Genomic DNA, 23401 nt, shown 5'->3' with positions numbered 1-23401 from the left:
TCATCATGTATGCCCTAAATGGACGTGGAAGTGCCACAATAAAGATGGCGTCTTTTGTTCTCGCGACATTTGCAAGCAAGTAAAGCACAGCATGACCGCATTGCCTTCCTTTCTTTTCGTAACACGCGGTGAAGGTGCAACTCTTTTCGGTCGTCCCGAATCCGGGTTCATCCGACACCCTCACCTGTCTTAAATTGGTCTGAGCTCAACTTCCACAGCGACACCATGGCTCCCAAGTTTGACCCGACTGAAGTTAAAATTGGTACGTGTAATTCATGTTGCAGTCATCCCACGGATATCCTTAGTGCTCGCTGATGGGTGCTTGTTTAGCATTTGAATACTTGTAAATAAAATGAATAACCCTCTATAAGTCGATGGATATTACATTAGTAAGGTAACAAGTTTGATTTGAATATTGGTGTGACAATCGGCGTTTCTGTATATGAATAATAGTTATATCGGACATTTTGAGGCCTAGCATTAAGCACCAGGCCTCTAGTAGCTTATAAAATGTACATGATCCTAGAGGATCTAGTGGCTGTCTAATCGCATCGGGGGTGGGGGACCGGCTGTACGGCCGTTTTACCCTCCGGAATAATCCCACGTGGGGGCAGAGCGGCCTGGTTTCACAGGCGTGATCTAAACTAGTTATCGCAGTTAACCGGTAACTGCAGTACTTCAAACGTGGATCGCTAACCTGCTTTCTTGGCAAGCTTTCCGCACAATACCCAATCTATAAACGCAAAAGGCCTTTAATATTTACGGGATACATGCAGCCGGTGTGCGTAGTGTGCTCTGAAAGGTAAGTGGGCAACGGTGACTGTTCTTGCTAAGACTTGGTCTCAAATATTAAAACGTAATTTGTACTTAAAGGTCTTAATCATGGTTGAAAATGTGTAAATGTACGGCATACAGAAGTGTGATGCCCTCCACTGGTTGTATCAACACTCCACATTTTTGCTCCCTCCCAGCACACCTGAACCAAACAATCAAGAACCCTGAATACCCGGTACAGGTGTGCTGGCAGCTGTATTGCCTTTTACATGTGGAACGTAACAGTCAAGAAAATGAGTCTCAAAGCTAGTCTGGCTGGTTAAATTTAAGTTGCAATAACTGTTCAGAAGGTTGATTTCCGGACTTCCATACAGCAAAAGTTCTGAACATCATGGAACTTTTCAAAATTACGTGGACTTCACAAGGTTCCTGTTCTGTAGCCATAAGAGAGCTTGGTGTGTTTTGCTAGAACACAGGTGTAACTAAAAGGCTGATGGGGGGCGAATTCTGCATTACGTTCAGTTTTATGTAAGGAAGTCTCATGTGAAATGGTCATCTTTTAGTTAGTATTTTTATTTTTTTATAGATTTAGCTAAAGGATGTATTTAGGTCAAAAGAATGAAGCACAGGGTCAACGGGGAGTGACGGGCCTTGAAGGGCCCAGAGACATGTGGCTATTCTGCTGGGGCTCAAAATGGAGATGTAGCTGTTGAGCTACACACTACCTCTGATGCCAGCTGCTCATCTGGAGATTTGACAGCTTTTGAGTTTCTTGTTGCTGCTGTTACTGTAAAACTGCTTAGATTGTGTAATAGTGTCCCAATAGTCCCAATCCGCTCCTTGGACACCCAGACAGTCCACGTTTTTACTCTCTCCCTGCTTCTAGTGGACTGTCTGGGAGGGAGCAAAAACATGGAATGTCCATGGGCCCCGAAGGACTGGGTTGGAAAACCCTGCTATAGAACAACTGAGAAATGAGTTCAGGTCACTTAATGTGTGCTGTGTTCTGCAGTGTACATGAGGTGCACAGGAGGAGAAGTTGGTGCCACTTCAGCTCTGGCCCCCAAAATCGGTCCTTTGGGTTTGGTAAGTGTGTGTTTAATACCATCATTGTGTGAGGGAAGGGGAAAGGGAAGGGATCAAACTGATGTCCCCCGCCACTATGCCTGTCTGTGCCAGTGATTTGGCATATTCCAGTGGGGACACAGAGTTATTCAGCTCTAGGAAGCAGAGATGCTCAAAACAGTGGGCAGCTTTGTGCCGAAAGACCTGGAACAAGCCACCAATCCCGGAGATTCTGCACCTCGATTTTTAGCTCTTGGTCTTACTAATCAGATTCACACATCAAACTGAGGTTACTGAACGATGTGCCGCCCCTTACAGTCTCCCAAGAAAGTGGGTGACGACATCGCCAAGGCGACCGGTGACTGGAAGGGTCTAAGGATCACGGTGAAGCTGACCATCCAGAACAGGCAGGCTGCGGTATGTCCTAAGAGAGCCCGACCACCGTTTCGGCTCAGATGTTTAGTCCTCCGAGTGTGCAGTTTGACTGACGGATCTGCATTCTCCATCAGATCGAGGTGGTACCCTCTGCGTCGGCTCTGATCATCAAGGCACTGAAGGAGCCTCCTCGTGACAGGAAGAAGGTCAAGAACAGTGAGTGCGATCCACTTTCCATAGCTGCTTATGAACTCCTTGGGCTACATTTCTATAATTTAACTTGCACACCACTTGAGTGATAGAATAGTCCCTCCGCCACTATACCTGCCTGCATGGTGACTGGTATGTTCCAGTGGGGGCCTGGATAGACCCAGCTCTAGGAAGCAGGGTTGCCCCAACTGATGGGCAACTCTGTGCCAAAAGGTCTGGAACATGCCTGCTCCGGGGGCCTAAACATGGCCCCCTGGATAGCGTTTAATGTATTTGGAGGATTCTCCCCCATTCTGATGAATGTCACCTGAACGCATGTGGTTGTTGTCCCCCCCAGTCAAGCACAATGGCAGCGTGACCTTTGAGGAGATCATTACCATTGCTCGCCAAATGAGGAACCGGTCCATTGCCAGAGAGCTTTCTGGTAAGTACTAGGGGTTGGGGTTTAAAAAGGAAAGAGTTCAGTTTAACTAATACAACCCACCAAAGTCCTAAGTCTTAACATAATTCTTACTCAGCCAGATTTTGCCTGGCCGTTTCAGCAGTTTAGATGTGTGTGGGGAAAAAATTCACACACAACTTTAAATTTGACCTTTGTTCCAAAGATCTTTAACTTGAGTGTTAATGAACCCCAAAAATGGAACCCATAGTTTGTGACTGACATGAAGGCATGGTGTGCTGTCCACAGGAACAGTGAAGGAGATCCTGGGCACTGCACAGTCTGTGGGCTGCACCATCGACGGCCGCCCCCCCCACGATGTCATTGACGAGATTAACAGCGGCAGACTGGAGTGTCCTTCTGTGAGTGGCCTTGCTGTGTTTTAGCTGCTCTGTTGTGACTTCTTTTGGCTTATCTTCATGATTGATTAATAATTCTCTTCTTTCTTTGCAGGAGTAAACATGGTGGAATATAGGGGTGTGAAAATAAAGGAAACTTCATGAGAACTTTCATTTTGTTGTTTGGCATGGAGTGAATGCTGGTCTTGGTCTGTAGAGTATTGAGTGAATTAAAGTGAAAATGGGCGGTGATATGAACTGTTACCAGTGGACACCGGCAAGCATTTTGCTCACTTGTTGCAGTGAGAACAGGGATTGTTAGTCCAGTGGTTCTCGGTCCTGTTCTGGTGCCACCTCCTGCCTATTAAGGACCAAATTAGCCTGATTTAAGGTAGGGCTGCAATGAAAACATTTGGGGGGGGGGGGGTGCCAGGAACAAGATTGAGAACCAATATATTAGTCTGAAGTAGTACAGGGGTAGGCAACCCTGATCCTGGAGTGCCCATAACCAGCAGGTTTTCTGTCCTACCTGGTCTCCTATCAGGCAGATAGTTACTCATCAGGTATAATAGAAAACCTGCTGGATACCAGCACACCAGGATCAGGGCTGCCTACCCCTCATGTAACACGATTTATTATGTGGCGTGTGTTCAGATTATTGAAGCATGGAAATTTAAGGTAGAAGTGGACTTGTACACTTCCTTTAATTGGCATTAGACCACCAACAGGTGCCGTTTTGATGAGGCAGCATTGGGTCAAGTTGGCTTGATATACACCCCTCGGCTTTGGCAGATTTAGTCTCCCATGGCACATTTGCATTGGATGGATTTTGTAACGAGAGGAATCACACATTTCCAAAAGTATCAAACTTTATTTAGTCATATATATATACAAATTTAGGAAAAGCACCTTGAAGGAAGTTGAATAAAGTCCCTATGAACCACTGGTATCACAAATGCAGATCTTCAGTTATGTTTGGTTAATTGAGGTTCTTTTTTTCCTCATTGAATTTCCAATGTGATTTTATAGTTTGCCTTTAAAAAATGTAGCTGATGCAGTAATGCAGCCCTCTTGGAGGTATCGGCACAGATCCCTCGCACAACTCCCAGCCTGTGCCTTTAGTAAGTTCCCTGAGCTGTATGCCAATATTACAAACCATTTAATCCAGCTACTCCCCAGGTTAAGGCAGTTGTACAAAAGGCTTTTGGTCCTTTTCCACAGAGCCGGAAGCAAAGGTGGGTTAGCCTCTTTTAGCTGCATCGTCAAAGCACCCATCATAAACACCATTTCAAATGTAGGTTTTGGCAGGTCCTTTGCCTCCGTATCCCAAACACACGACATTCAGGAAAAAAAATGCTACACATAGAGAACCCACATTCTGACCTACCAGTTCTCTCACCCAAGTCAGATGACTTTCATACGCATTTGGAACTACCAATCAGGTCATAATAATGGTTATTACCATCCATAACAGGTGAATGTCCAACAACAGACAGCAGACTATATTGACATGTAACCGACCATCAATTCTCCACCTCCTCTTCGTCTTCTTCCTCTTGTTCCTCATCCATACGCTCTTCCTCATCTTCATTGTCTTCCTCCTTGCCCTTGCCATTCTCTGCATCGGCCTTCTTTTCTTTCTCTCTCTGCTTCTGCTCAGATGCCACCTTCTTTCCCTTCTGGCTCTTCTTGAAACCTGCCCGGAAAAATACGTGGCACAGTCAGTTTGTGAGGGGCGCAGAGGTTAAGGATTGGGGAATGAGACTGTACTTTAGCAGTAGGCTTGTTTTTGCCCAAGAGCAAAATACGCAGCTAAATTCATGCCCAGCCCTTAACCCTCATCATAAATCCCAAGCTCACCCTCCAAAGCTTCCTTCAGTGGTTGGAGAAACCGTTCAAACTCCATCTCCTCCATGGCAGCCATTACATCTGCTGCATTCAAGGTTTTCCTCTTGGCCTTCATGGCAAAGTTGTTGGCACTAATGCCATGGGAGACAAGAAGGAATGAGGAAAAAAAACACCAAACTTAAGGTTAGTTAACAGAGCCTTTGTTTAGTTTGCAAAGACAAATGCTGGACAATGAAAAAGTCACCATGAAGTAGCATAGAGCACGAAGACACTGGCAGCCTGAGAAATGGCCCTTCTGGCTTCTTTGGACACATTCACCCCCTCCGGCAGCTGGACGAGTAGAACGACACAGAGTGACAGCGTCAAAGTGTGTTCAATCACCTCAGCACAAAGTGACCATTTACGTCCGACTAATGTATTTCAGCTTGGACTTTAATTACACTCGACACTGTAATATAGTTTCTGATATCGTACGAACTGGCATGCGGATTCACAGAAATTCTATGTTCTCAAATTAAAAACACAGGACTGACTGATGGTAATAATCTACTTGAGTAAAATGTTTCCAGGGTCAGTTAATGTTAACCAAAATGGATAGTTTTTAAATGTTTTTAATGCATGTATAATTTGTATTCGCGCAGATCGTATAAAAATGAGGTCAAAAATGAAGCGGGGTCTCTCACCGCCTCTTTGATGATGCGGGTGATGACGGCGTTCGGAAGGTTCAGGTCTTCTGGTCTCTCAGCCATGGTTTACTCCACCGTTTTGGCCACTAAAAATGATTAAAAAATAAGAAGTATTGTATATTGGCTTAAGCGTGTGTATCAGGTACACATATATGTCTGCTCTGCGAGGGGTGTACAGGCGGATTAATTACCACGTTTTGTTCTTTAACCGTGTTTAAATTACCGCCTAACTAATTACTCTACGGTGATACTCCACAGACGTAAGACAAACGTCCCAAATAAAATTTCGGCTTCTCTTCACTGTAACTCCGATCCACTCGAGTCGTGACCTTTCGCGCCCCAGCGCGCGTTTTGACCTTTCAACTTTCACCCTTGTCGCAATTCAGTGGCAACAAGAATGTGTAAAACATCTGTGTAAAAAAGACACATCCTGCGGTACTATTGTGCATTTCTACATTTGAAATCGATTACGTTTATCAGTATTATTATTAACATATACATTTTGTAAAACTGTGCTTGACGGTATCAATCGATCCCACAATGCAACTGAGGACAGCTTTGCGCATGCTCAGATCAAATTTCTCTTAAGGAGGCGCGCTGTAACATGGTGTTTAAGTTTTGCACGAGGCGTGTTTTACCGTATGTGGTCCGTATGAGTTTACCCATGAATAAAAGCATTTCGTTAAAAAAGTTTAGTTAAAAAAGGAAAAGATGTTAAGTTTATCTTTTACATTCTCTTTGTCGTTTGCAGTCTCTTTATAGAAAAGAATGTGAGCGCAAATGCTTTCTGCCCAAGCAAGCGGTTATAATGCATCCATGAACTGATTTAATACAATTTCCCGATATCAGCATTTTGTTTGTGTTTCAGAAATGCATTTAGATTCTTTGATGGCTTGTTACCATTAATAAAAAATCACGATGTGGTAATTTTGCTTGAAGTAAGATAGGGGTGATTGTTTTAAAGATTGGATTATTTGGTACAAATACTAATTAGTAATAACTTAGTTACTACTGAAGTGCAAATCATGAACAAATATAGTCGCTACTTGAGAGAACAGATGCATCATGATTCATTAATGATGGACAAGCATGAGATTGGTATGGCATCATCACAAGTACCTCCTGGTCCTCAGTGCAGAAGAAGGGGAACCACTGGGCATGGCAAAATAACAGCACCCAGCCATCACCTCCCAGGAAAAGAGCTGCCAACTGTGAATCACTCTAGGAATGACCACAGCCCATGGCTTGGCAGCTTCCAGTCTTTGTGCATACAGAGTGGAACAATTTAGGCAGCCCATCCTAGAGAGCTGTAGAGAATAGAAGAGTCCATGATCTCAGCTGAAGACTACTCACCCTCAACACAGACACCTATCTAGCTCGGGAGCCTTGCTTTCACAGAATAAAAGCATCCCTTGCATGTGCCCCAAGTTTGCTCACAGTACACAGCCGTGTGTGGCCTCCCCACCATTATATAGTTTAACTATTTACATCTGAACCGCTTGCAACCAAGAAACTGAATCCCTGTAATTCTAGGGAAAGAAAAGATCTGTTCTTTTGATCCAAACAGCCCACTGCATTATTTTTTTATTCCAGCAGAGAGTGGAGCACTGTTCACTGTACTTATTTGCGGTTTTTCTTTATTGGTTTTCGCAGTGCCATTTATACAAATGACTTGAGTTTGGTTTAATTACATTTGCTTAAGATTCAATTTTAAGACATTTTATGTTTATATTTTATTTTTCATGGGAACTGTGTGCTTTTCCATTCAGTCAATGGCAACAGAGTGATGTCATGCCGAATATACTAAGGGCACTTTAGTGCTTTCGGGTTTTTGTGAGATGTTTTGCTCATTTAGCTGTGTGCTCATCTGCGCTGGGTCTTGTTGGAGATGCTGATGTAACCTCTACATCAAGCACAACTGTAAAAACAGCAGCGTTTACGCCTGTGTGGTCTTTATGAGCATCGTGGTTCATTTTCTTCATGTTGTGCAGCATGATGCAGGGGGGGCTCATGACTTTCCATGTGTCAGGTGACCACCAGTCTTTGTCATGATTCACATCACCTTCCCTCATTCCTGTATCTGGGCTTATGTGTATTGTTTGCTTCTGCAGTAAAATCAGTCCTACAGGATGCCGCAAAGGCCTTTGGACATATAGCTGCTGTGTGGTTTGGGTTTTGTTTTCCTTCCGCACTAAAAGAGCATTTTGCTTTTTTCCTTCTTCTTTCCTGATGTAAATTACCCTCAATTCTTTCAGACACATGCATCCCCTCCACGTGTCTCCAGAGAGGAAGCAAAATTTCAATTTCTCTGGATACCAATAACTCTGTCTCAAGTTGGGAAGTTCTCAGACTTTCCCACATTCTCTTATATTTTAATAATATGGCATCAAACACGGAACAAATAAATGTAAGAAGATTCTTATCAAACGATATAAGATGTTTATCATTGTTACTCCTGTATCCCGTGGTTACGATTCTGTTGGAATTTATGTTGTTGGGTTTGAATTGGTTTGGTGGCTAGAATTATTTCCATCCTTTATATAAAATCTACATTTTCCAGCCTCTTGCAAGAATTGTGCTACATTCAACAGGCACTGTATTTCCCAGACTTATCCATAAATCATATATTTATCCCACTCTTGCACCTTTGGCACCTTGTTATCTGTCTCCTGTACCATCAAGATTTTGGCAGTTAGTCATGTATGCCATAATCTGTGTTGTTAATGTTAATTATAAGGAATAACTTAGGGACTGTCCCCTAATTACATCTGTAATCTGCAAAGCTTAAAAGACACTCTGCTTTCCGTTTGCTAGCCAGTAAAGTACGCATCTGCTCACATGAATTAAATTCAGGCAGTTGAATAAAACTCCATAAACCCCTCGATTGAGGTTTCTGTACTGTAGTAATTCACCGTGATATCATTCCCTTCAGTAACACAAGGTGTCACTAATGACCCTGGGAGAAAATATGTTGGGTGTAGGCTGGAGGGGTGAGACAAGTACCTCCCCTTCTTTTCAGTATAATATTTGGATGTCAGGCTGACATTTCAGGTTGTTACAGATTGACCACAGATCCATCCACTTTTTGTAACCACTCATCCTATTTAGGGTCACAGAGGGCCTGGAGCCTATGAACACACGGCAGGGAGCAACCCAAGATGGGGCACCAAACCATCACAGGGCACAAGGCAGGGAACAACCCAAGATGGGGCACCAACCCATCACAGGGCACAAGGCAGGGAACAACCCAGGATGGGGCACCAACCCATCACAGGGCACAAACACACACACACACATGCACACTCTCTCTCTCTCTCTCTCTCTCTGACTCTCACTCTCTCCACAGTTTGGTAACTCCAGTCAACCTCAGCATGTTTTTGGTCTTTGGAAGACCAAAGGAAGGGGAACCAGAGCACCCACAGGCAGGGACGGATTATGGGTTGTGTGGGCCCCTGGGCAAAACGTTCGCGAGGCCCCCCCCCCACCATCACCACCACCACAACCACCACAATTCAAGGGCCCTTGGCAGCCAAACGCCCTCCCTATAGGGTCAGGGGCCCTTGTAGGCAGAGGATCAAAGAATGTAGGCCCTCTAAAATAGACAAACGAAAATACATTGTTGATAAGCGTTGCAAATTGTTTTGGGCTAGGGGCCCCACGGGCTCCCTGCACCCCAAGTGCCCCTGGGCAGCGGCCCCGCTGGCCCGGTCCGTAATCCGTCCCTGCCCACAGGAAACCCCATGATGACACAGGGATGACAAGAAAATCTCGCTAACATTATCTGTGAATAAAAGTACACATCACATTATTTAATTGCATGTCTACTATGTGCTGTGCTTACAGTCGGTGGACAATGATTGTTTGATGTGTCAGACGCCAGATGTCAAAAGTGGTTCCATCATTTTGTCTGTAATTTGTTTGAAGACAGTAAGTGCTTTTGTTCTATGAAGAAAATCAATTTCATGATTTTAATTAAGGAAAGATTAATAATATGGAAAATTATTTGATATAGACCCTGAACACGTTCCTTGACAAAAGAAATTAATTAAAATTAAATCCATTTTTGGCCTCTTCTTTTAAAAACAAAAACCACAGTAGCTGCATTTGCCTTAAATTGAATAAAATGGTGTTTGATTAATAGTATTAATATAATAAAGAATAACATTAATCATAACTGACAAATTGGATTTCTTTAGGCCAGGCATTTGCATGTGTTGACCAACTAAAAGTATTTGGTCACATAAAAAATGCAGAATCTTTCCGTTTTTGAAGAAACTTTGTTTTTTTTTATGTACTCCTGTGTCCAACAGGTGTCATTGTGCAGAAAAGTATGAATAAATTCTCACATCTGACCTTTGACCTCTCATGATATTTCATTAGTTGCCAGCACTGGTCAGTGGGGCCATTCGGTATTGTGCAATTTTTCAATGAGGGTGAGGCACAACACAGGCCCCACATGAGAATGAAAGCCATCATTGGCAGTGCAACTGCCTCATAAAATCGTTACGTTATTCCAGTGAAGTAGGAGTGCCATTGCAGTCTATCATGCTGTTTTTTTCGGTGCCTGCTTCTCGGGGCTGCTCCCGTAGGAGTCACATCTTGGGTGGATGCACTAAAATTTCCCCCCGTTTTCCACCAGGCACAGTTACTCTGCTGGTTATAAAGAGGCGCTCAGAACTAAACGCCATTCCTGAGTTTTACTCTTACCCCGTGAGACTCTGCCTATCCCCCTATTTTGATGTCTCTCTGACCTTGGGGACTGATCTGTAGCCCTAAAGTGAAATATCAAATTCCAGATTATTTTATAAAATAAACTGGGCTGAGCCTATGTCAAATTTGTGGAACACAATGGAAACAAGCCACATAAAACCATTCCGTTAAATGTCCTCGTTGACTTATTCACAGCAGACAGAGGAGAAGTTTAGGAAAATGTGGGTAAAAATGGAGCCAGTTTTGAATGTAGCTGGAACAGAAAGGGTGTGAGATAATGTAGAAACAGTGAGATAACCGCGGCTTCCGTCTATATGGAATTTAAAAGATGAATCACAGTGTTTAAAATAGAATGGCTTGCATTTAATGAAATGGTGAATTATTCGGTTATAGCGAAATACTAGATTTAAGTTCTACTTTTTTGTCTCTCGCGCTGACCTCCTGAAACTTCCATTAATCAATTTTGCTGTCTCAGATATGTGGCTCATTCAGAACAGGAAAATCGGGGCAGTTTCAACATTGACGATGAGCGGGAATTTGTTAATACATTTCTCCTGTTTGACTGCTGTTTTTAAGCGGAAATAAAACTGTGAGAAACGGTAGTCAAGGTGAAGCAAAGGTCAGTCTTCTTCCCCCTTGGAAAAGAAAATGCAGCAACACATGGAGACACGAGATAAGGAACCTCAAGTATGAGTCTTTTAATGGTTTGTTTCACTTGTAAACTATGAATCCGATTACACTTCTGTTAGCAATTTTCCGAATGTGAGAAAAAACCTTCCTAAAGCACTCTGTGTCCAATCCGCAGTTGCTCACGTTATTCTCGCAGCCGCTCTTGGCGTCCTTAGCCTTACCTAGCTGGGATTTTCGATAAGAGGAAGTTTCCTGGCATTTGTTTCGTCTGCATCAGTCGCCCACGTTACTTTGTCTCCTTCTTTCATCTTCTTATATAAGTCTATAAGTTTTTTGTTTAAGTGATTGTAAGATTATGGAAGGGATGATGTGCGGCTCAGTGCGTTAGGTGACTGGTTCAGATCCCAAGGTTCAGATCCCAAGGTTGCCTGAGTGATGTCACTGTTGAGCCCTTTAGGAGACCCTTAACTGCTTTGGGGGGGCTGGCTGGCCCCGTTTCTCTCCACTGCATGTTGCTCCGCTAAAAGTGTCAAATAAAACAATACAATGAAGTGAATCCTCGACAAACGGTTCATCTTCTTTATGTGCCGTTCGTTTGGACTTTGAACATTTCAACTGAGAATTCAAGAATACCAGGTTTAAGGTCTCTGTCAGGGTGTAGGTTGTCCTGCTGGGTTGGGGGGTTACCATGGAACCACCACCCCCACCCCCCCTTGCCACCCCAGCTGTGGTTCTATGAAACACTGGTCTGCCTCCTTGCCCATCATGGATGGACTGAGAATGTAAGGTTTAATTCTGATGACCCTGGGTTTGAGCACGCCATCAAAAGGAGAAACCAAACAGAGAAGCAACCTCTTCCATCATTGCTGACGTCTGCATGTGAGCTCTTCCGCAGAAAGCCATCCATCCGCGATGAACGGCTGTATTCACAATGGAAGCCACACCTTCCTCTCACCAGCAGTATCCTATGGACTCTCTGTCTGTTCCACCTCACTTATTCAGATGGAACACGCACGTGGTACATAAGTAGCCCATTCTGTCTGCAAATGAGAGGTATTCTGATTAGTGCTCAGCCCATGCTTTTATTTGTGGTTATATAACTGGTGAATGTCGGATCCAGGCTACAGTAGCAGATCCATCTCAATCCTCAGTCAAATTCACCCAAACTTACATTTACTTATTTAACAATGTACAATTGAGGAAAGACAACACTTAGGATACCTGGAGTATTTAGGAAGGCATTCTTGAAGGTCCCAACAATAAAATGATCACTCTAGAAGCCACAAGAATCGACCCCACAACCTTCTGGACATGGGATGAGATTCCTAACCTACTGGGCTACATATAGTCCCAAACTGATCAGGGGTGTTGAGGAGGAGAGAAAGCAAAGATTGAGGAATAGCAACTGCTGGCGCAAACCTATTTGATCTGACTGAAATCCCACATCTGGCTTTAAAGCACATAGCTACTCTGCCTCCTATGGCCCCCTGCTGACGTGGGGGCTGACGTGCAAGCCTGCACACACCCTCTCCTCCAGGCCCGTGCAGGAATGCGGGGAAGGAGCTTTCTGTGAAATGGAGTGTAAACGTTACAGTCCTTGTGATGGAGCTGGAGATCCTGCTGATCCCCTATGGCCGCAGCCCCCCAACCCCCCCGTCTCTCCCAGCCCCCTACCCTGCACCCCAAGCCGCTTGGGTCTGCAGAAGGCCGGTCCGACATGGAACATTTGGCTTATATATCTCACATTGTGTTCTCTCCACATATCCCTCTTCACACCATGGTTCTGAAAACAGATTGGTGTGCGGATGCATGTGCTGACAAGCTGATGTTTAACCCAAACAAACCAAAGCTTGTGCATTTATCTTGTTTGTCCATATTACAATGTGGACAAACAGCACCCCCACCCCCGGCGCCACATCCCTGAAATAATTTCAGGAATTTTAGAGAGTTATATTTTATTCTATGCCCAGGGAGGCTGGATAGTCTGCTTTCACATACACTAACCCAAAGAAAGGTAAAGTGAGCGAGCTCACTCACACACCCACCTAAAGGAACACACACTGTGTGTCATTGAGCTCATTTTATATCACTTTACCCATTTTGTGTTTTTGCTTGTTTGTTTGTTATTAACATATTCTGGCACCAGGCAGAACGAGGCATTGTGGTGGCAGCGAATAAAGATGGGGAGCGACGGATTCAATCAAAGTTGCTCTTTATATCAAATCGTTAAAAGGGTCACACACAAGTATCAACACAGTGAGACCATGAATGGCAGGGAAATGCGGGGAGGCTCACACACGGTGGGTCATAATCAGGAGCACAAACGTTCACACTAACAAATGCAAACAACTATTAACAGGACATATTCAAGGGCGGTATACATGGCCCATGGGCATGCTGGGATATGCAAATCTGTTTATCTGTTGCACATCCTGAAGACTTCCAGCAACTTCCCTGCCCCTTTACAAGGCTGGTGCTGTTCAATATGGCCGCCGCACCTGACTAGCGTAATGAGACACATAATTCATAAATTACTTCATATGTATTATGTATTTATACCCTGAACCCACCTGGTCGCACAATGGGGAATTTATCAATTGGGGGATGGGGGTGGCAGCAGCTGGAACAAGCAAGAGATGGGGCTTTTTTTTTTTAAACACACTAAGGTCAGTGGAGGTTGGTTCTGTGGATGGAGGACACTCTGGTGGAAGCCGGAGAGATGGGGCCACCATGGCCTCCATACGAGTCTCTGAACGGGGGCTATTGTCTGCTCAGGTGGGTTGGCCCAGCCACACCTGGATCTTGGTTTTTGGGCTCAAAAACCCTTTTCTGTGGCCTTTGGACAAGATGCACAGGTGTCTGTGCTCTGTAAGCAAGACTCTGCTGTTCATATCTCAGGGGGGAGTCTGAATTATAAGCAGCTCCCCATGTGTTGATGTACTTGTGTGTGTCATGTTTCTAAATAACACCTGTCCCATCAGTCAAGGCACGATCACTCAGCCGCACAGCAAATGAAACCTTAAAGTCGTCACATTTCAAAACATCTGAATTCATATATCTAGTTCTTCAAATACGATCACCAGGAAGAACCTGTAATTCAATATGGGGTTTTTGGAATCAGGTGAAAAGATGCAAAAGGAAATAAATATTGAAAGGAGCACTAACGTAAAAAGTCATATCTATGAAGGTGGGAGGTACAGGGAGGAGAACCTGCCTCGTACGCGTGGTCTTTCAGGGGTCTGCTGGCATGCTGTATCAGAACACTGTTTGTCCCGTGTTCTATAATCTGTTGGTTCTGTTGGCTCCGCCCACTCGCTGATGTCATATTGACTGCCAGTTGACCATCTGCTTGGAAATGTCCAATGTCGTTAAGTCTTACTCACCATACGTGGCAATCTTAGCTGGGTACCTCACTTTCATTTTCATTTCGGTTATAAGGAGGTGTGAAGTCTTTCAAAAAAGAGTTAGGCGGGACTATACAAAAGTGCTCTTTGGCTCTATCACTATCATTTGCCCACCTACTACACATACAGGTGGACAGTCAAAGAACGTTGAACCCCATCCTCTCTTTCTGTTTCTCCCTTTATAGGTCAGTAAAAAAAAAAAAGGCATATTTTTGGATGATGGTGACCCAACTGTTGAAGTCAGGGAGGTTAAAAGAAAGGCAGCTACAGGCAGAGGTGTGAGAGCACAATGTTATTTCATTGCATGGATCCCTGCTCTAAACACTCCTGTGGGCCAGCCGACTGCGTCCAGGTGATTAGCGGCTGGATGAAGGCCGGGTGGCCAGAAGGAAGAGGCCGCAAAGGAAGGCCGGACTGTTTCATTGGCTGTGCCCCTGAATTTGGACAAAAAACTTCATGAAGGTGTAGCGTCTGTAGGCTGCGGCCTTCGATGATCCGATAGAAAGCGTAGTCACATGGGATGGTCTGGCCCACGGAAAATTTCCTGTTTGCGTCACAAGCTGACCCCGCCCTTTCCCTTAAGTCACAAATCACTGCTCCTGCCGGCTAGTCGGGACACGCCCACTCTACCTTTACGCGATAAATCTTCTGATATGCTAGGCTGCAAAGGATTCACTGGGCACATCCTTTACGACTCGCTAAAAGAAAGACGCATTTCTAGACCGCATTTGAAGGAGCCTTTGAAGTAGGACAGCCTTATCGGACCACTGTGACGCATTCGGTCTTTGAAAACAGTCGTAGAAGGATGGGCCCCCTGAATATGGCCATAGCCTCTTATTAATAAGTAATACTGAAGCAGTTAATCAGGTACAATATGGAGTACATGCACTCATTGATTTTGCTCATCCTTGAGGGAGGGGGGCAGAAATGATGGATTACATCCTGAATTTGATAGGTGGGGTTGCGGGACTATGGAGCCCCTGAATTTGGACACAGCTTCTTATTAATAAGCAATACTGAAGCAGTTAATCAGGTACAATACGGAGTACATGCACTCACTGATGTCATCCTTGAGGGAGGGGGGCAAAAATAATGTATTACATCCTGAATTTGATAGGTGGGGTTGTGGGACTACACCGTGGGCCTGTCATGGATAAACATTTGGAAGATGAATAAATGGATGATTATAGGACTAATGCATTTGTTAGTTCTAGCAAGAACTCTAAAACCCATGGAAGCCGATGACACTTTAGGGAAGCATTTTTGTGGCCGGATAGCGGAATGTTACAGTGATCTGGTGCAGAGGTAAGGAATGCGACAGACAGCTTCTCAGCATCATTCTGACCACGCTTATGCTCTGCAAGTGACGGAGAGACGCTGTATTTGTTAGCGTCAGTTGCATGGGGCTGCGTCATTTGCGACCCCAAGGTCTATTTCCCAGGTGTTCCACGTTGACTCAGAAGTCATGGAGACTGAGCCTGAAGTCTGAGATCCTACCGTAAAGAAAATGTTTAAAGCTTTTTATCTCAGTAGTAGGCGTATATTTTTTCAGGAAGAAAAATAACATTAGAAAATATGAAAATGAAGAGTAACATAATACAAAATAACAAGAATTCCCTCTGTTCTACTAAGGGTTGCTGATGTCTTACTGGACGGTTAGAAGAACACAGCTGCTCAGGGCACTTCAGCCAATCCATGTATTTGTTAAATTTCACCACCAGCTCACTGAATTCATCAACTTAAGTAACTCAATGAGGTACTGATTAGTCAAACCAGGTGTGCTAGTGGTCAAGTCAACTAATAACTGGGTGTATTGAATAGTTACTGCAAATACTGCAAATATCTAGAAGAGGTTTTGAAATGAACTTTGACAGACATATCATAGTTTGACATCAATATGAAGATTAATGTGAAGATTATCACTTTTCCACATTACAATATATCAGCGTCTCATCATTTCAGTCTTACCTGAGCCCCCCTGAGGGGGTTTGGGGGTTTCCCCCCCCCAGTGCCAAATGTGCTCTGTGCAGGTTTCATCTCAGCGTGGAAAGCTGAAATGCTTCACCATTTTTGACAGGCATGGTGCTGTATGACACCGCAGCACTGGCCCGTGACACTAATTGTGCAAGCAATGCGGTACACTGAATCCCCAGGGGGGTCAGTGGATGTACACTCAGTTGCTGGAATTTTCAAAATGTAGAAAGAGCGATTTTTTGCGAGCCTCATTTCTGGGATTGGAGAGATTCATTTGGGCTTCGGGGATTTCTCAGAGTGGGACTCGGATCCCTGGAACTGCCGCATCTCAGCTTCCCAGAAAGGTGCTCATTAACATGCAAAAATGCACAATAAAATACCCCTCCTGCCCCCCTCAATGTTTCACAATACTCTTTGTACACTTTGGAAGTTATTTTGTTCCTGGTAAAGGAGACAAATGCCAGGAATGCTGTATTTTTCCGTACGAAATTCCACCACAGATATGCAAATAAATTTAATTTGTCAAAGCGTGCCGCTCATCAAAGGAAGGAGGCGAGAATCGTAAACTTTGACTCATATTGAACAATACTGAAGCATTTAGACGGTCATTATTACGCATGAGCTGGAAATGGATTTAACAGATTGCCATTCTGTTAAAGCACACGCTCAACCTACAGGTTGGAGGTAACAGTGTCCAAACCTCAGCCCCTGCCCAAATATGTCACATGACTAGTGAGATCCCGTCCACTGCTCCCCAGGTGGGCAGCGGATTGACAGCAGCTGGCAGGATTCCAGCAGAACCTCTGGTATGGACCCCCCCCCCTCCCCCCATCATCAGCACCGCCCTATAGGTGTGACACTGAGGCTGTCCTGTACACCCCTGACAGGTGTTGTGGGACTGACGTGGAGTTTTCTGTTTGCTGCACGTTGAATTACCCAGAACATATGGCAGGTTATCGCATCGTGGGCTCCTTCAAGCAGCAGGTTGGGCTCTGATAGGTAAGAGTCAACACAGCAGTGTTCAGTGTGTGTGTGTGTGTGTGTGTGTGTGTGTGTGTGTGTGTGGTCCAGATACACCTTACCTTGTGGGGACCAGATGTCCCAGCAATGTAATAAGTACCCATTTTTTTCACCTTATGGGGACCAGTTTTATTTTATAAAAATCTGTGACAGCAATGAAAAAACTAGAAATGCAAAAACTGGGCTTGGTAGGGGTTAAGTTTGTCATAGTTAGCATTAGCATTAGGTTTGGTACGCTATCACTTACCCACCTAATACACATATGGGTGGACAGTCAAAAAGCTCATTTTCTCAGTTTTAGTGTCGGCATAGCTTCTGTGTTTTGCCTCTTTGGGGCAGTAATTTCTTTTAGAATTTGAGGAGCCCTTTCCTAAAATGTCCATTATTTTTTATTTTCAGTGTTGCAGGCCTGCAGTTAGGAATCATAAATTACGTGAAGGTTCCCACAGAGACACAAAGAGACACACGTCATCTCCCTATTTCTGAGCCGTCTAACATCGATGAAACATCATTAGCCACGTGATTGCATTCATCAGCCAGAAACCAAGGGAAGCCAAAAAAGACCAACCATTCCATAACAATGCATTGGGTATTTTTCCTGCCTCGTTTTCCTTGTGCAACATTTACATCTTCTCCCAGTATCATCTCATTCCAAATATTGTTGAGGGAGCCATGTTAGTTACTACTGAAATGTTACAAACTAGTGCCCTGTGTGCACACTTTGAATGTAAGATGGGTCCATAAGTATCTTCCGCTGAAGAGATGTGTCATGTGAATGCAATGTCTCAGACTGCCTAAGGACGCCCGCGATGGAGCAAATGTTTACGGTACTTCAGAGACATGAGCCTGTAGTGAAGTTTGGCTTCACTGGGCTGACATAACTAACATGTGTAAAAGTTACTTTTCCCTTCAGGAAGTGAGATTTTCTGGGACCAAAAGGAAAAATATGTTATTATTTTCATGCGAATGGCTACAGTATGAATCAAAATCTCCAAATCGCGACCGCTGAAGTGTTTTTCTTTCCTGCGAAAACAAGTGGGTTGAACTTGCGCTTCCTTGAATTTGCGGCAGGTGAAAATTGGGTCCTGGGCGATAAACAAAAGGAGGATGATGTTTTGGGTTTATTCAGCTGGTGGTGGGGGGCCTATATAGGTGAGGCGGCATTAACCACAGCTGAGTTCATCCTTTACGGATCATCAGAAGTGCTATCGGGGCGTGTGTGTTTCTCACTCCTGTGTCTCCCTTGTGCTCTGCCGCACAGTCTCTCTCTCTTTCTCTCGCTCCCCCCCCCACAGGAGGTTCCTCTATAAATGCGTGTGGCCTGGCTGGGAGTCTCACAGTCAGGCTGAAGTGTGCTAGATTCGTGTTAGACGACGGGAGAGCCGGCAGGAAACCGCGACACCCCACTCCGACAGGAGCCGAGAAGACGCCACAGTAACGAAACAGACGAACGAGGTCAGAGTACCTGGCTTCCAATCACACGAGTGCTGTCATCCTCCTCTATCAAGGACGGGTCAGACACACCAGCTGGAGTGCATTCTGGGATTTCAGTACTCCACATTCTTTCCCGGGCATTTTTACGAAGATGTTTGCTCTGATGCTTTGGAGGCAGACTGGCTTCTGCGCCTTGATCTTCCTGCTCTGCGCTGCCTTGGGGGTGAGTACCGAAATGCCATTGGTGACCCATACCTGTTTCTCATTCCGGTCCAAAAGGTAGCGTCTGTCAGGTAATTTCGGTTATGTTAAAGGAAAGGAAATGCTATCAATTAGACCTGCATTAAATCCAAATTGAAGCTGTTAAATAACCTGCACAGCTCTGTGAGTGGATCCAAATGTGCCTTGGATTGATGAGGTAGCTCACAGAAGGGCAGGTTCCATGGATTCATGGGCTGTGCTGCTCTGGGAAGGATGTTATCTCAGAGGTCCTCCTTCCATCCATCCATCCCATTCATTTAATTTTACCCCAAAATGCATATTTTTGCTAATTCAGTCCAGATTCCTGCCTTTTAATGACAGTATGATTTGTTAACATCAATAAAATAAAGCATTATTTTGACTGCCATCCCTTGATGATGTCACGCCCATCTGGGTTGGGCGGTTCTCTTCAGTAAGTGCAGGAATCACTTGCCGTGTGCCGGCTGAGACGTCAAACATCTATTGACCAACTTACTTCTTTCTTTCAATTTGACAATTGACAAGTTTACCAGGCCGTCCGCTCTCTCTCTTTGCTGTTATTTATAATAACTTCTTAGCAATCTTCATAAGAATGTACTAAATGAGATCAGATTTGACTAATATGGCCAATGACAGCTGATGATGAGCTATACAACTGTGAACTTTGACCTTTCATGTTTTGGCTCCCCTATGGGCACACCGCTGACCCTGATGCCTGTCCTTCCCCGCTCCCCCCCACCCCAGGTGGACGGCACCTGCCCACAGCAGTGCTCGTGCCCCCCTGCCCCGCCCGCCTGCCCGCCCGGAGTCAGCTGGGTCTTGAATGCCTGCGGCTGCTGCAGAGTCTGTGCCCGCCAGTTCAACCAGGACTGTGGCCCCGACCAGCCCTGCGACCACATCAAGGGCCTCCGCTGCCAGATGGGTGCCGGGGGGGACCCGGGGCGGGGGCTGTGCCGGGGTAAGAACAGGGAGGGGCCTTCACATGATGATGTCACCTTCCCCATGACCTCATCTTAGGGACTGGAGCTGTGTGTACAATTTCCCTTTGGAGAACCTCTGAGAGCCCAGGCTATGTAAACATATAACATGTCCTAGCTGCATGAAGTCTGATCCTGTGAGAACATGATTAAAACACGCCGCCCTCCTTTCCCCGAATCCCACAGCCGAAGCGCAGGGACGCCCCTGCGAGTTTGACGGCCGCCTCTACCAGCACGGCGAGGACTTCGAGCCCAACTGCCAGCACCAGTGCAGCTGCATGGACGGCGTGGTGGGCTGCATGCCCCTCTGCCCCCACCGCGTCTCCCTGCCCACCTGGCATTGCGCCCGTCCTCGTCTCGCCCGCCCCCCGGGCCGCTGCTGCGAGGAGTGGCTCTGCGATGACGACAATGCTATCGCCGAGGAACTCCCAGAGGCGTGGCCGGGGGCCCCATCGGCACCGAGGCCACACCCCGATCCCGCCAGCAACGAGCTGCTGGCGTCTTCGCCCCTGGAATTCAGTGTGGGAGCCCCCATGCAAAGTGAGCTGGGCATGGATCCTGTGGGTGGATATTATGCCTAAATTATTTTTCAATTAATTGGTTGCTTTGGGGCAGGACAGTTAATAACATGCTGCTGCCCCCTAGTGTCTGTGAGTGTATGTGTCTGTGTAGGTGTAGCCCCACCTCCCCATTCATGGCTCTCTCCACCCTCTTCTCCACAGACCCCCAATCCCATGCCCTGCTCGCCTCTGGCTGCTTCCCGCAGATCACGGATTGGTCACCCTGCTCTGCCACCTGTGGGATGGGCGTGTCCAGCAGGGTGACCAATGACAACGTGGCATGCAGACTCATCAAAGAGACGCGTCTCTGCCAGGTCCGGCCATGTAATATGGAGCTCACGCCACCTCTCCGGGTAAGAGGCTCATGAGCACATTAAACTGTCTTTTTATAAACATGTGGTAACTTCGTTTCAAACTCAGATGTAATATTTATATTTATGCTACGAGTTAGCACACAGCATAGTCTTCAAGGACAAAAACACTGTCCCTCACTCTGCTCTTCCCTTTCACACTATCCCTCACTTTAATTCTGTTCTTCACTTTCACACTGTTCTTCACTTTCACTCTGTTCTTCACTTTCACACTGTTCTTCACTTTCATGCTGTTCTTCACTTTCACACTGTTCTTCACTTTCATGCTGTTCTTCACTTTCACTCTGTTCTTCACTTTCATGCTGTTCTTCACTTTCACTCTGTTCTTCACTTCACTTTCACACTGTCGCTCACTTTCACTCCATTCCTCACTTTCACTGTGCCCCTTACTTTCACTTTCACTTTTCATTGACAGTACAAAATGGTTGAGACGATAACTGGGAGACTCCCTGCCATGTGACACAAGCCTTGTCAAACTCTGCATCACGTCACTCATCACCTAGGCAGGCAGCTGGTTAATGAATTAACACAGGTAGTAACGAAGTAACCAAAGTTGCGAAGTAACCCTGCTGCTCTCACACAGGCGGGGAGGAAGTGTGAGCGGACAGTGAGACCCCGGAAGCCCATCCGACTAACGTTTGCGGGCTGCTCCACGGCACGGCAGTACCGGCCACGGTTCTGTGGCTCCTGTGACGATGGGCGCTGCTGCATCCCCTCTGTCACCCGCACCATACGCCTCCACTTCCTCTGCCCTGGCCCCAAGAGTGGGGGCTTCACGAGAGACATCATGTGGATCCAGCAGTGTCGCTGCGATGTGGCCTGCCCTGGTCCCGCCCCCTCAGCCTCCCCCACCCTTCCCAGCGACATTCACACCTTTGATCACTAAGACAGCCACTCTTCTGGAAGGTTCCACAATGGCTTGGGCTGGAAAGGACCTGGAAAGAATTGGATGTGACCCATCTCCTACCTGGGTTGAAGATTCTGTGTGTAGCTGCCCTCCAGTACTGAAGAGGGCGCCCATCATTTGTGTGAATGACCCATGTTTCTGCCTTTTATGACACAGGCAGTCCTCATATTTCTGGGCTAAAAGCTCAAAAATATGCACACAAAGATAGTGATTAAAATAAAGGATGCGTCTGTGCTAATTATATGTATTAAAAGTTTAGGGACTTAGGTTAATGTGCTTGTCCTATGTTTGTGTAATAACATTTAAGAAAATTATAACTGAATTCCATCTGAGAGTAACAGTAAAATTCAAGCTTTTCCAGCAATTGAATCACACCCCCCACACTTTCCCCTTCCCATTTCCTGGAAGGCAGGGTGTCTACATCGCACAAAACTTATACCACATACCTGTAGAAATATACTTGTATATATATTGTATATTTACCTCTGTACATATATTTTGTATATTTACCTCATAATTTCAAATGCTTTGGTTGAAATGAAAAGCAAAATGTGTTTCTGTGTGAATTCTCCTACCTTGTCGTGTTTTGTACAGTATTCACCTTTGGTGAAACAGTCGTTGCTCTAGTTCGCCTCATTTTTCAAGGGGCCCAAAATATTTATTTTTTTTTGTATTATTATTCTTTTGCAAAAAATAATTTTTAGGCATGTCTGTGTCAACATTTCTAACGGACAGAAATAGATGATGTATACAAACCTTTCGGAGTCTGATTAATTTATTTCAGCTAAAAACATCCAGACAGACACACACATACACACACATGTACTTTTCTAAATGTGGACGTATCACTAATTTGTATGGGGAAAACCCTAATTTCAATCAAGACACCCTTAACCCTTTTCCGCACTTTGGGGACAAACGTGATCTATACAAACCCAAAAACACACAAATACACACCAAAGACACCTACCTTCTAATACTTGTACTACAGTTGCGACCGTTTTCATTGAGCATGAGGGATAAAGTAACATTTTCGAAAGGCTGTGCTAACAGCAGGCTTGTGTAACTAGACATCACACTGAGACGCCGTCTTCGGCTCTGTAAGTTATTGTTATGTCCATTCCCTCCCTTTTCTGGAGCAGATTCACACCCTATGATGTCACAGTTCTTTAGGGGGCCCCTGAAGCACAGTAAAACCGCTAGACTCTGACGTATATCTCGCAGGATCCCCTAATCAGTCACAAGCTGCCTTTTCTTTTCAGACCTTTTAATAGTAATATAACAATCTATACGCATGTATTATATTGCTGCTTTAACTCGTGGAATAATATTTCTAAAATATTATTACAGATATGTTCTAAATGTGTTTTTCAAAATATTCTAGTAATGAATAGGCATCCATCTCATCCAACCACACTGGGTCACAGTGAGTCTGAGGC

The 23401-nt window shown here is 45.1% G+C and overlaps 3 protein-coding genes and 2 non-coding genes across 5 annotated transcripts; 4 read left to right on the top strand and 1 right to left on the bottom strand.

The window, feature by feature from the left end:
- The first annotated feature begins 92 nt into the window (after positions 1-92).
- rpl12 (ribosomal protein L12) lies at positions 93-3369 on the top strand. The gene is made up of 7 exons (XM_049019481.1): positions 93-262; positions 1787-1860; positions 2158-2256; positions 2349-2430; positions 2762-2848; positions 3113-3225; positions 3317-3369. Exons 1-7 carry the CDS (start codon positions 226-228, stop codon positions 3320-3322), a joined length of 498 nt encoding a protein of 165 aa, XP_048875438.1. The 5' UTR covers positions 93-225; the 3' UTR covers positions 3323-3369.
- Positions 1928-2054, top strand: LOC125746930 (small nucleolar RNA SNORA65). The gene has a single exon (XR_007399106.1). It is a non-coding gene; the product is annotated as a small nucleolar RNA SNORA65 (small nucleolar RNA).
- On the top strand, positions 2526-2650 carry LOC125746929 (small nucleolar RNA SNORA65). Its single transcript, XR_007399105.1, has one exon. It is a non-coding gene; the product is annotated as a small nucleolar RNA SNORA65 (small nucleolar RNA).
- A 683-nt stretch (positions 3370-4052) lies between the features above and the next one.
- Positions 4053-6094, bottom strand: pole3 (polymerase (DNA directed), epsilon 3 (p17 subunit)). Its single transcript, XM_049019482.1, has 5 exons — positions 5927-6094; positions 5733-5821; positions 5294-5379; positions 5062-5180; positions 4053-4897 (listed from the first exon to the last, which is right to left on the bottom strand). Exons 2-5 carry the CDS (start codon positions 5796-5798, stop codon positions 4725-4727), a joined length of 444 nt encoding a protein of 147 aa, XP_048875439.1. The 5' UTR covers positions 5799-5821; positions 5927-6094; the 3' UTR covers positions 4053-4724.
- Positions 6095-18817: 12723 nt separating this feature from the next.
- Positions 18818-22685, top strand: ccn1l1 (cellular communication network factor 1, like 1). Its single transcript, XM_049020768.1, has 5 exons — positions 18818-19130; positions 19892-20105; positions 20311-20664; positions 20847-21037; positions 21639-22685. The coding sequence occupies exons 1-5, from the start codon at positions 19059-19061 to the stop codon at positions 21939-21941; spliced, it is 1134 nt and encodes a 377-aa protein (XP_048876725.1). The 5' UTR covers positions 18818-19058; the 3' UTR covers positions 21942-22685.
- Positions 22686-23401: the final 716 nt, after the last annotated feature.

Source organism: Brienomyrus brachyistius, chromosome 7 (genome assembly GCF_023856365.1).
Source record: "Brienomyrus brachyistius isolate T26 chromosome 7, BBRACH_0.4, whole genome shotgun sequence".
Classification (NCBI taxonomy): Eukaryota; Metazoa; Chordata; class Actinopteri; order Osteoglossiformes; family Mormyridae; genus Brienomyrus; species Brienomyrus brachyistius.
Note: the sequence above shows the minus strand (reverse complement) of the source record. Positions and strands in the feature narration are given on the sequence as shown.

Bases quoted from the DNA above. Each gene is read 5' to 3' on its own strand.
- rpl12 (XM_049019481.1), top strand. From the start codon at position 226: ATGGCTCCCAAGTTTGACCCGACTGAAGTTAAAATTG. The intron at 263-1,786 runs GTACGTGTAATT...TGTGTTCTGCAG, and splicing joins CCCGACTGAAGTTAAAATTG to TGTACATGAGGTGCACAGGA. The intron at 2,431-2,761 runs GTGAGTGCGATC...TGTCCCCCCCAG, and splicing joins CAGGAAGAAGGTCAAGAACA to TCAAGCACAATGGCAGCGTG.
- pole3 (XM_049019482.1), bottom strand. From the start codon at position 5,798: ATGGCTGAGAGACCAGAAGACCTGAACCTTCCGAACGCCGTCATCACC. The intron at 5,380-5,732 runs GTGAGAGACCCC...CTACTCGTCCAG, and splicing joins CCCGCATCATCAAAGAGGCG to CTGCCGGAGGGGGTGAATGT. The intron at 4,898-5,061 runs GTGAGCTTGGGA...TTTTCCGGGCAG, and splicing joins ACTGAAGGAAGCTTTGGAGG to GTTTCAAGAAGAGCCAGAAG.
- ccn1l1 (XM_049020768.1), top strand. From the start codon at position 19,059: ATGTTTGCTCTGATGCTTTGGAGGCAGACTGGCTTCTGCGCCTTGATC. The intron at 19,131-19,891 runs GTGAGTACCGAA...CCCCCACCCCAG, and splicing joins TGCTCTGCGCTGCCTTGGGG to GTGGACGGCACCTGCCCACA. The intron at 20,665-20,846 runs GTGAGCTGGGCA...TCTTCTCCACAG, and splicing joins TGTGGGAGCCCCCATGCAAA to ACCCCCAATCCCATGCCCTG.